This window comes from Oncorhynchus mykiss, chromosome 21, assembly GCF_057628025.1.
Source record: "Oncorhynchus mykiss isolate SJ-2025 chromosome 21, ASM5762802v1, whole genome shotgun sequence".
NCBI classification, from domain to species: Eukaryota; Metazoa; Chordata; class Actinopteri; order Salmoniformes; family Salmonidae; genus Oncorhynchus; species Oncorhynchus mykiss.
This window is the reverse complement of record NC_143042.1, coordinates 12,772,608-12,785,050: the sequence shown is the minus strand read 5'-3', so window position 1 is coordinate 12,785,050 and position 12,443 is coordinate 12,772,608. Positions and strand designations below refer to the sequence as shown.

The following is a 12,443-nucleotide window of genomic DNA, read 5'->3' as shown; positions in this document are numbered from 1 at the left end:
CTGAGAGAAGCAGACTTTGCCGATCGTATAAAAAAATGTCAAAGGCCACATAGCACCACTGAGAAGGCTTTCATCTATTTTATGGATTTAAGATGAATGAGTCCCAGATCTATTTATACCACCTAGATACCACATGTGTCATTTTGACTGCACATTCATATCTATTTATGATTGGACATGCCACAAGTTACAGTTGCACTTAACCATTCTCACTGTCTAGGATATGTTTCTTTGAAATGTAATAGGCTACACTGTAGAATTTCAGAATTGGGCTTCAAAATGGAAAGGTTTTGATAAGACAACAAGAACAAACCTACTTTATTATTACTATAGATCATGAACGTGATGTTTTTGGAACTTTGCAAGTCAGTTGAGGGACAATATTTGTTCCGCTTAGGGGAGCCAACTTCTTGCGGAGGGCCTGAAGATTATATTGACATTTATCTTGCAGGTTGAAAAGTTGAGATGGGCACTGGTACAGTATGTTACCATTTCACTGTGAAACAGATATTGAAAACACCTGTCATAAGTTCGAAGTGACGTTTTAACTTTCATTGAGAGGTGTTAACGCTTATTTATTTTCTACACAAACTCGCTTGGTAGTAAAAAACCCCATTGAGAAAAAAAGGTTGATGCACTGCGACAGCTAAGCGTTGGATAGAGTTTCACATTCTATATATAAGCCTGGTGACTTGTGTCACTGGGCTATTTAAATGCCATGCAGTGTCCCACTGTCAAAACATAGGCCGTGCGAGGGTACAACAGTATGGTGGAACTTTTTGAGACCAACACTTATTTCTTCAACGATCTGCGCTATCTCGAGGGAGATCATGGACCATTGCAGCACTTGGACATGGCGGGGGTGTCCCCTTTGTACCACGGGAATGACAGCCCGTTGTCACCTGGGGGGGATCCGTCCGAGACTGGATGTGACAGCAGTGGAGAGGAGCATGTCCTCGCACCCCCGGGTCTTCAGCCGCACTGCGAGGGACAGTGCCTCATCTGGGCTTGTAAGGTTTGTAAAAGAAAGTCTGCACCAACCGACAGGCGCAAAGCGGCCACTCTCAGGGAAAGAAGGCGGCTCAAGAAGATCAATGAAGCATTTGATGCGTTGAAGAAAAAGACCGTGCCCAATCCGAACCAGCGGCTGCCCAAAGTGGAGATTTTACGCAGCGCCATAAACTACATCGAGCAATTGCAGGACCTGCTGCATACACTGGATGAGCAAGAAAAAACGCCCCAAAATGGCTCATATAACTATAACGTGAAAGAACACCATGTAAGCTTCATTTGAGAAATATTTGCATCTGCATTTTTCATGTTTCATTTTTCACTTTATGCGTACAATAATTGGCTTTACAGGGAAAATTGCCATAAAGAGAAATATCTTACTGTGCATTATACCTGTAGGCCTACTACTTTGTATAATAACACGTGTGTTAGTAGACACTTAAGCTAATACATGTGTGTGTACATGAAGGCGTCCAATAAGGAGTACCATTGGAAGAAGAACTGTCAAAACTGGCAGACCTCAGCTGATCATTCCAATGCACCAATGACGAATCAGAGAGAAGGTTGGAACCAATTATGAATAGTAAATTAGATCTAAATTGCTATTTTGCAACTCATCAACTGATTGTACATCTTATATATTTGATTTCTGTGTTTCAGGCTTCACGGAGTCTTCAGCGTCCACCAGCCTTCTTCGCCTGTCATCAATCGTTGACAGTATATCAAGTGAAGAGAAACCGACTTGCAACGAAGAAGTCTCAGAAAAATAATGCTTGATTTATTTGATTTTTTGTAGCCTGTATAAGCGAAGTCAGCATTTCATATTTCCATTGTCTATTTTGAAATTATTTTCACTTCTTTATTCATATGTTTTAGTTTCCATTTACTTATATTCATTTGTACAAATTAACGGGCATTTTGTAGTCACTGTTTTCTTTTAAATTGTATGAATGGTCAATATTATATTTCTAAAGTATGACAACAATGGAACTATAATCTTTTATTTCCAAATGGACATTTGATAATTGTAAATATTTTATAATATATTAACAAGTTAATTTATTTTACATATAAAAGGCTGTGTTTCTCAACCTCAAGAGATTCATTGTTGTATTTTAGTATTTCTATATGAACTGACCAACAAATAAATTGTAAGCATTGTATCTTACAAGGCATCTACACGTTTTGTTTTGTTCATCACTATCTATGCACTTCATTATTTATTTTAAATACTTGTCAGGTATTTTAAGAAGAATTCAGTTTTTACACATTTTGATATAATTACAAATGACATTTTATACTCTATATATCCTTGACACATATAGTATAATATATTATCATGAAAACCATGCATTTAAAACCTCAGGTATTCATTTTTGAATTATCCTATGTTGTACCAGTTTTTTAATTAGACTTGACTCACTCCAAATACTATAGTTTAATGTATGTTTGTATGGGTACTTAAGGTAGGTCATACTGTGTTCAACCTCTTTGCAGATACGTCATTCTTATTATGTGACAAACTTTTAGCCATACCTTTCAGGTCTCATAATGATATCCGAGAATATCCCTAATGTCCCCACTAACCCAATTGACCATGTGGAATTTGAATAGAGATATGACACTGTACATGCAAGCATCAGCCACAAGTTCCCCCAGTATTCATGGGTATTAGAAGACCATAAAATCCAACGGGACCTGAAATAGCCTGGGCTCCTTTCTTTGTTCCAGCTGGCAGAGAGCTAGCCTGGTCCACTTCAGTAGCGTTACATTTACGTTTTAGTCATTTAGCAGACGCTCTTATCCAGAGCGAAATACAATTATTGTGCCCATTTTAGGATAGCTAGGTGATCGGAAAATAATGTATTTTTAAATATGTATATTATTAAATATTATTACTATTATTATCATTATTTTGTCACCTCTAAACTCAGATATGCTTTGACATGGAAACTTGGTCAGGAGGCAATGGTGCAGCCAGCTATAGATCCTAATTCATAATCACTTGTTTGATCATGCACATTAGAACAATGTTTACACATAGTTTATAAGGGACTCCCTGAATGTATGTTTGATAGGGTGATCTCTTTCTCCTACATGTGTTGACTTGGGGAGTGCTACTTGTTTATGATCCCACAGTGCATTGCTGTGCTGACCTAAGCCTGCACAGTGAGCACTGCTCCTCTCCCTCTCAGATCTCTGTGGCTGACACACTGACACTGCTGACCCCTGTGTGTCCAGCCTGGTGTCATAGACTACTCGTAACATAATGTTAGCCACAACAAATTGGAATTTGTAACATATCATAAGAATTTTAAATTCAAAACATATTGTACGAATGGCAATTTGTAACATCTCATACGAAATGTACTTCGTAAAATATCATCCGAATTGTAATTTGTAACATACAGTGCCTTGCGAAAGTATTCGGCCCCCTTGAACTTTGCGACCTTTTGCCACATTTCAGGCTTCAAACATAAAGATATAAAACTGTATTTGTTTGTGAAGAATCAACAACAAGTGGGACACAATCATGAAGTGGAACGACATTTATTGGATATTTCAAACTTTTTTAACAAATCAAAAACTGAAAAATTGGGCGTGCAAAATTATTCAGCCCCTTTACTTTCAGTGCAGCAAACTCTCTCCAGAAGTTCAGTGAGGATCTCTGAATGATCCAATGTTGACCTAAATGACGAATGATGATAAATACAATCCACCTGTGTGTAATCAAGTCTCCGTATAAATGCACCTGCACTGTGATAGTCTCAGAGGTCCGTTAAAAGCGCAGAGAGCATCATGAAGAACAAGGAACACACCAGGCAGGTCCGAGATACTGTTGTGAAGAAGTTTAAAGCCGTATTTGGATACAAAAAGATTTCCCAAGCTTTAAACATCCCAAGGAGCACTGTGCAAGCGATAATATTGAAATGGAAGGAGTATCAGACCACTGTAAATCTACCAAGACCTGGCCGTCCCTCTAAACTTTCAGCTCATACAAGGAGAAGACTGATCAGAGATGCAGCCAAGAGGCCCATGATCACTCTGGATGAACTGCAGAGATCTACAGCTGAGGTGGGAGACTCTGTCCATAGGACAACAATCAGTCGTATATTACACAAATCTGGCCTTTATGGAAGAGTGGCAAGAAGAAAGCCATTTCTTAAAGATATCCATAAAAAGTGTCGTTTAAAGTTTGCCACAAGCCACCTGGGAGACACACCAAACATGTGGAAGAAGGTGCACTGGTCAGATTAAACCAAAATTGAACTTTTTGGCAACAATGCAAAACGTTATGTTTGGCGTAAAAGCAACACAGCTCATCACCCTGAACACACCATCCCCACTGTCAAACATGGTGGTGGCAGCATCATGGTTTGGGCCTGCTTTTCTTCAGCAGGGACAGGGAAGATGGTTAAAATTGATGGGAAGATGGATGGAGCCAAATACAGGACCATTCTGGAAGAAAACCTGATGGATTCTGCAAAAGACCTGAGACTGGGACGAAGATTTGTCTTCCAACAAGACAATGATCCAAAACATAAAGCAAAATCTACAATGGAATGGTTCAAAAATAAACATATCCAGGTGTTAGAATGGCCAAGTCAAAGTCCAGACCTGAATCCAATCGAGAATCTGTGGAAAGAACTGAAAACTGCTGTTCACAAATGCTCTCCATCCAACCTCACTGAGCTCGAGCTGTTTTGCAAGGAGGAATGGGAAAAAAATTCAGTCTCTCGATGTGCAAAACTGATAGAGACATACCCCAAGCGACTTACAGCTGTAATCGCAGCAAAAGGTGGCGCTACAAAGTATTAACTTAATGGGGCTGAATAATTTTGCACGCCCAATTTTTCAGTTTTTGATTTGTTAAAAAAGTTTGAAATATCCAACAAATGTCGTTCCACTTCATGATTGTGTCCCACTTGTTGTTGATTCTTCACAAAAAAATACAGTTTTATATTTTTATGTTTGAAGCCTGAAATGTGGCAAAAGGTCGCAAAGTTCAAGGGAGCCGAATACTTTCGCAAGGCACTGTATAATAAGAAATGGATGATGAACATTCAGAAATTAATACATGTCATAACAAACGTAAAATATCATCCTAATTTCAACATCCCGGATTTTTGTTGACTATGTTACATCCACCGCTGATTCCAGGTTGTTTTGTCTGCCTTTCCCTCAGCCCTCACACAATTGTAAGCACACACACACACACACACACACACACCTCACACTGACTCATGACCCCAAGCACACACACAACTTATTAGTGACTCATCCAACAGTCATTTGAAAAAGAGGCCAGAGTAGAGATACACTGGGATCTCTGTGCTGTGTTGTTTTTGTATTGCAGCTGAGTACATTCAAATTGATTAACCTTACAGTCTTTGTATAAAGGTGTAAAAGGCTTTAGGGTAGGGTATGTTTTGGGTGATTTCTCAAAACAGCAGATTGCATATCCAACGTACCAACATTTATCCAAAACACAATGTCAAAACACACAATTCTCCTATTTCTAGTGTGATTAAACATAGATTAAATGAGCACTTCAGTGATGCCTGATACAGTAAGTACTATCAAATGATATAGGGCCTGTACTTCAAAGTCCCTTCACATCTTTCCTTTTAGTTCTGACTCTCTCACTGAACCAAACTGAAACTAGATAGCTCCAATAGTAATGTTGTTTTAATGGGATCGAAGCAGCTTTCTCACAGTGAGTTTGTGAGCCTGTTTCCCAGTGTCCATGAGAATTGTCCAGCGTCTTCCTTCCAAATGAGTTCTAAGGCTCTCCTAGACCCCCCCCTAAATGACTTTGTCAATCTACTGTTTGTTTTTGGATAATATCATTGATATGTTTGACCAAAATCTACCACCTGCTCCACATTGAAACCTAAACCTTGGGAAAATAGCAATTACCACCTTTATGTTGAGAGGGACGTAATTTCTTTGGGACCTGTTATTTTAAGATTTAGGTGCAAATTGATCAGTCTGGGGTTTAATAGATGTGATTCTTATACTAATGTCTATGATTACTGTCTTATTTATGTATAATACAGTCTTTATAAGTTAGGTGTTAGAGATTCAATTGTTTAATCCTCTCTCTGGGTGTTTTAAATGGAGGATAAGTGCAGTATGATGTATTATCACCATTTGACTTGTTAGTAGACAACATCGGCCTGCAATTTTACAGAGATTTCCTTGTCACTTATGATGCGATCAAAATGGATTTTGCTGTGAAGGATGTGTTTAAAAAGTCACGGCCGATGAAAGGGGAGATTTTATAGGAGAGGATCAGCCTTTGGGAGAAATGCCTTGATTTTTCTGGCTTTCCTAGAATATCCTGCTACGAAATGATTCCCTGCAACATTGTAGTTGGCAAGCAGCACACTGCAGCTCCCTGCCAGACAAGTGGTGTTGCCAATCAAAAACCCTAGTCATGTGATATGATCTAATGCACTCACTAAAGTAACTGTCCAGTGAAAGTCTCACTTTTAAAAGTTCATATTCTGTTAACTCATACCCAAATAATCTTACTCATACCCGAATAATCTTGTTGACTCATCCAATTCTCGCATTTGTGGCTAAAGCCTAAATTAGACAAAAAAAAAAACACTTAAAAAAACCCACCTCAAACTTCTATCTCAAACAGACCACTTAAAAAATGCTTGCTATTTCCTCATAGAGTATGATGTCATATTCCTGAGGAGGATGAGCTGTCCAATCAGTGGTCTAAAGAAGGATGAGCTGGCCAATCAGCGGTCTACGCACATTACTATTTTTAATGCTTGCATTAATATTTTTAATGACCAGTATATGCCCACAACATTCTGTTGCTGAGGTACACCCACACAATTCCAACATGGTAAAGATGCTTTTAAACATACATAATTACACTTTTTGGAAGGAAAACTATTTCACTCACATTGGCATATTTCACTCTATGTCATATATAATCTGTGGTAAATAAACCTTTATGGAACATTTGATATATAACACCTATGGAGACCGGATAGGAAGGCCACAACATCACATGAAATCAAAGTTTAAGCAGTTTAGAAGAAATACGGGTTTCACACGTGAGGGAAAAGGGACATTAAATACCAGCTAATGCCCTACACTTAACTCTGCCTCTGACCCCTGACAACAACTCCGGAATAGAGGCGATAAAAAACAAACCCCCTAGTTCCCAAGAGACACCACTAGCACTTCAGATCACAGAGCCAGAGTGAGTGTGTACAACGACTGGAGCAGCGCATAGGCTTCTGCTAGATGTATCGCCACTAACACCATATGCTGGTGCAATCGTATCCTATAGGCTCAATTAGCTGTCGGTTGTTGCCAGGTTTTCTCCTTGTCCATATTGTTGGGGTTGTTCACAGTCAATATAGCCTTTGATCTCATCGGCAGCATCGAGGGCCAGGCTCATGCCAATGTCTTCTTCAGCTGTGCCCAATACAAACTCGGACGGCAATTTCGTGGCAGGTACTCGGGTGTTTTCTTAGGTGTGCGCGGTTCCCAGAGATAGAGGAGGACAAACGTTTTGACACGTTGTGAGAAATATCCACATTGTATCCTTGTAGGGTGTCAACAAACACAAAGCTCGAATAATTACTCCGACGACTGAAACAGGCAGCTCATCATGGCTATTCATCAGTGTTTGTTCTAGCTAGTCTCTCATGCTTAATTACGCTATGCACATGTGGTTCGGGCGCCAGCGGCCTCTTTCGAGATGCAGTTTAAATAATGAATATAGCATGCTTATTAACATGTATTACAAGCCGAATGTTTTAAAAATGAACACAATTCTAATGCCAGATTTCTAATTTTATTGAGTAAAATTTATCAAGGATGGAATGCGATACAGGTATTTTAAGAGGGGCCTCAACTATACATTATTAGACATCATGAGACCTTTCTAGGTGCAACAATTATATGTACATATTTAAATGTATAGGCCGATCTGTTTTGAATATAATTTGACATAATTAGGTTTTAAATATAGTGTATGTATGGCTATGACAGTAAGCTTGCAAATTATTCACGAATTGAAGCCCTCGTGTTAATTGCTCAATTACCTATTTTAATGAGATTTAACAAACACAGACACCCCGTGTATGACACCTTCAATGATGAGTTAGGACCGGTTAGAGGAGTTACCGCTGCAATGTGAATGAGGCTCTGATGCAGCAATGTGAATGATTTGAAATGTTACACCTTCCTTTGCAGCTGGGCTGCATCTGTAACGCTGCTATTTGTCTCAAGCATAAAATTGGCCTGCGAACTCTTGTACATGGTTCACCTCGTTGCTATTGGTCAGTTTTAGAAAACAAAACTAATCTCCATTATTATCACACATATGTGTAAGATTTTGAGTGTTGGTCCATTGCAATATTAGTAGTGTATATATTTAAAAATTGGTATAGAAAAAGTACTATTTTGTCAGATCTGAGAGGTAAAGTTATTCTCCTCTTTACCTGTTCAACTATTGGTGTTCACCAACCATTACTTTTACTCAGAATAGGTCTGTTTCTTACAGAAAAGGTTAAGGTAGTGGTGTAATGAGTGGGAAAACACCAGGGAGTGCAGATTTGGGGAACTCTACAGGGTACTGGGGGTGAGGGAGCGGGTGGGGCGGAGAGCTGAGCTAACCCCAGTCTGCCTGGGCCAATGGGGCATGGTAATTAGATCTGGCCAATGTGGGCCTTGGGCTCTGGACTGGGGGCATATAAGGGGGGCCTCATGGCAGCAGCCCCCTCATATCACTCAGAGGTCTCCTCTCTCACCCCACTGCTCTCCCAAAGCAGAGAGTTATTTCCTTCCTTTCTTCAACCACAACAACAGCCCAGCCATGGATGTCTTCTCCCAGTCCCAGGTCTTCTATGACAGCGCCTGTGCCTCCTCGCCAGAGGACCTGGACTTCGGCCCCAGGGAACTGGACGGCTCAGAGGAGGACGAGCACGTCCGGGTCCCTGGGACACCTCACCAGGCGGGTCACTGCCTTCAGTGGGCCTGCAAGGCCTGCAAGCGTAAGTCCAGCACAGTGGACCGGCGGCGGGCTGCCACCATGAGGGAACGACGCCGGCTGAAAAAGGTGAACCACGGCTTCGAGGCTCTGAGGCGCTGCACCTCAGCCAACCCCAGCCAGAGGCTGCCTAAGGTGGAGATCCTGCGCAACGCCATCCAGTACATCGAGAGCCTCCAGGAGCTGCTCCATGAGCATGTGGAGAACTACTACGGCCTTCCTGGGGAGAGCAGCTCAGAACCTGGGAGCCCCTCGTCCAGCTGCTCCGACAGCATGGTGAGACTGAGACCAGACACACACGGACTCATATACAGCTTCTCTCACTGTCTCCTCATCTTTGTGCAGCACACAGAGGTTTTTTTCAGGTCCTGCTAGTTCAGTGTCTGCTGAAACGCTTTCCCTCATTGGACTAATTCAGAGTACTCTATTTGCATGATGGATCACATTCCTGTTAGCCTCTGTCTTGTTGCATCTCCCAAGATCTTGAGTTAAAAAGCTTTTGTTTGGGACTCTAGCTTAGTAGCTTAATTTCCCATGTCTCTGAGCATGCATATTGTAATAATTTGATATTACAATGCCATATCTAATTTGCATTTAGAGTAACTCCCTGGACCTGAAGGTGGAATAGGCTCACTTCAAATGTAGAATATTTATTGAATAGACTTGCACTGATTGTGCTGTTGGGGGATCTCAATTACAACGTTCCCTTGTGCATTTCATCTTCTTTGGCTGCATCATTAATGCAAACATCTCTTTTGCAGTGTTATATATGCATGATGCTTTATGTTTCACCTGGAAATTATATCCTTTCTTTTCATTGGTGTGTTTGGTGCCTGTACATTACCCCAGTGCATGCATGATACTTTCTCAGTTGGCCAGTCAAGATTAGAATCAGCTCTACAAAACAGTTGTTAGAAGGTGATGCAATGCTAAATAATAGAATGGATCTTTATGATGGTGGATGGAGTAATGGCTTTCCCACCATTGTACACGTTATAGCCTAATAAACCCTGCTAAATCCACCTTACTGAAGTCTGGCAGGAAAGACTGTGCTTTTCTGCATTCCATCCTGACTGCATGTTCTCCTCCGCTGCCAGGATTTTCTGCAGATTTACTGGGAGAAAGTGTCATCTTGCACAAACTGGTGTTGCTTCCACTGATACAATCGATTCGCCACGGCTAGAGCCCGGGCAGATCATGGGAGTAGCATGCAACTTTGGCCCTGAGGTGGCTGTGAAATAAAGAACCCTAGCCAGACAGGCAGGAACACTGTGGATTTATCAGTCTGGCAAGATGACCAAGGATTACATTATGTACCCATATTTTAATCTTATTTAGTATATGTATGTTCTCATCTTAGTAGATTTCTTTGTTGTGCACCATTTACAAACCTCAGTGGAGGAAAATGCACTCGACACTTCAAAATGTCTGAAACGTGGAAAGGTGAAGTGTCCCGTGCTTTGTTATGACTGCTGTGCTAACGTCAGTTTGCTCTGTTTGTTTCCTTGTAGGTTGACTGTAACAGTCCTGTTGTGTGGCCTCAGATGAACACAAGCTATGGCAACAACTACAGCTATACTAAGAATGGTAAGACAAATGGATGAATATGTTTTTTTGTTTGTAATGTCATGTAAACGTATAGACAGAGTCTAATGAATACATGTAATGGGGCTTATGTAAGGCTATGGTCTGCTTACAACCTGTGTATGTTGAGTATTGTAAAACTTGCCAGGTTTACTTTCATTTGTTTTGATTCGTACTACAAAGACACAAATGGTGTTACAAGTTATGTGAATAATTCTGCCTTTCCATTTAAGTTCACCATAACCATAAATTGACTCAATGAGACATGGTAGTAAACTGATCTCATCCGTAAGATGAGCTATCTTCATTGTCTTGACTGACCTTGTCCTTCCCCTGTTTGTCCTGTCTAGTGAGCTCTGGAGAGAGAGGTGCTGGTGCCTCCAGCCTGGCCTGCCTGTCTAGCATAGTAGATCGCCTCTCCTCGGTGGATGCCAGTGCCCCAGCAGGGCTCAGAGATATGCTTACCTTCTCGCCCTCCAGCACCGACTCCCAGCCTTGCACTCCAGAAAGCCCCGGGACCAGACCTGTGTACCACGTATTGTGAAGATGACCTGCATTAGAATATAAATAATCTGATGGCCCTGATCTTCAACCGCATACCGCTTTGACTTCCTATTTCGGTGATGGCTAAGATCGATCAACACCTGCCAACCTTTGTATTGTAAATAAGATTGTAAATATGTACTGTAAATGTTCATTTATTTTAAACAATATAAATACCAACTGTAACATATTTAATTGATCCTTTTCATGTGTCTGTCCTAATATAGACCTATGCATCATTGAAACAAGTTGTATTTAAGCTATTGCATTTGTTAGCTTCACGTTTCTCATGATCAATAAACGTTTCAACAATTCTAGAGTTCCCACATCTGTTGGTGTAAATGCTGTTTATTCTATCAAATAGAGTGAGTACCAAAGAGAGAGTGGCTTGCATTCCATTCCTGGTCATAGTGTTGGTGTGGTGGGTGGAGATAGGACGGGGAGGAGAGAGGGTTTGTGTACCTGTTTTTTCTTTAGGAACAGATGTTTCTCATTGTTAACACCCCTAACTACACCCTAAACACTATGGTTTTGAACAAATGGCCTGAACGTAACACTTGAAATTGTGTGTAAGGGAGGGGAAGGGGTTACTAGTATCATATGTTGCGTGTCATCAAAGCCTATAGCTCATAAAATCAAACCGTTGCAGTCTTTTTCCTGATATATTGTGACCCCATTAAGCTAAAATTTATAGCACATTTATAATAGAAGAAGACAGTGAAATCAAATGTTTTTTGACTTGGGTTTGAGAGCAACCAACAGGTGATGTAGCTCCTGTATCACTTGCCCTATGGCAGCACAGCACACAGTCACGACCATGTGAAAACATAGAAACCTGTCTCGTCATGACACAACCTTCGAGAGACACTTAAGTCTTCATATTTATGACAAGCACCTTCCTGTTGTGACACCAGAGGGAGAGACTCAGTGGCGAGTGGGTTAGTAGTTAAACACTGGCTCTGCCTCTGTGGCACGAAGCTAGATGGCTCTGTGGCATAGCAGGCATACCAGCGAGGGCTTCTATTTCAGTAAGCCACACCGCTGGCTACGAAGCTCCCTGCGCATTGAAGTCATTTTCCATGGCTGAACCTTGGATATATTCATAAATCACTCATGCACCAGGCATGTGACATCATGAGATGACAAGATATATCATATTTTTTCCACATCAACAGATAGTTTGACCCAAGGTTACAAACGGGCGGAATTTGCATCGAGTACCTTATTTTTAGGATATCACTAATCTATTTAAATTTGATTCCTCTTCTAACCTGGACAA

General features: G+C 40.8%; 2 protein-coding genes across 2 annotated transcripts; both read left to right on the top strand.

The window, feature by feature from the left end:
* The first annotated feature begins 710 nt into the window (after positions 1 to 710).
* Positions 711 to 2,185, top strand: LOC110500000 (myogenic factor 6). The gene is made up of 3 exons (XM_021577095.3): positions 711 to 1,279; positions 1,481 to 1,574; positions 1,672 to 2,185. The coding sequence occupies exons 1-3, from the start codon at positions 767 to 769 to the stop codon at positions 1,779 to 1,781; spliced, it is 717 nt and encodes a 238-aa protein (XP_021432770.1). The 5' UTR covers positions 711 to 766; the 3' UTR covers positions 1,782 to 2,185.
* A 6,673-nt stretch (positions 2,186 to 8,858) lies between these two features.
* Positions 8,859 to 11,478, top strand: LOC100136271 (myogenic factor 5). The gene is made up of 3 exons (NM_001124529.1): positions 8,859 to 9,313; positions 10,549 to 10,624; positions 10,972 to 11,478. The coding sequence occupies exons 1-3, from the start codon at positions 8,864 to 8,866 to the stop codon at positions 11,163 to 11,165; spliced, it is 720 nt and encodes a 239-aa protein (NP_001118001.1). The 5' UTR covers positions 8,859 to 8,863; the 3' UTR covers positions 11,166 to 11,478.
* The last annotated feature ends 965 nt before the right edge of the window (positions 11,479 to 12,443 follow it).

Coding starts and splice junctions, on each gene's coding strand:
- LOC100136271 (NM_001124529.1), top strand. CDS start 8,864: ATGGATGTCTTCTCCCAGTCCCAGGTCTTCTATGACAGCGCCTGTGCC. Junction 9,314..10,548: donor CCAGCTGCTCCGACAGCATG/GTGAGACTGAGA, acceptor GTTTCCTTGTAG/GTTGACTGTAACAGTCCTGT. Junction 10,625..10,971: donor CTACAGCTATACTAAGAATG/GTAAGACAAATG, acceptor TGTCCTGTCTAG/TGAGCTCTGGAGAGAGAGGT.
- LOC110500000 (XM_021577095.3), top strand. CDS start 767: ATGGTGGAACTTTTTGAGACCAACACTTATTTCTTCAACGATCTGCGC. Junction 1,280..1,480: donor ATAACGTGAAAGAACACCAT/GTAAGCTTCATT, acceptor GTGTACATGAAG/GCGTCCAATAAGGAGTACCA. Junction 1,575..1,671: donor AATGACGAATCAGAGAGAAG/GTTGGAACCAAT, acceptor TCTGTGTTTCAG/GCTTCACGGAGTCTTCAGCG.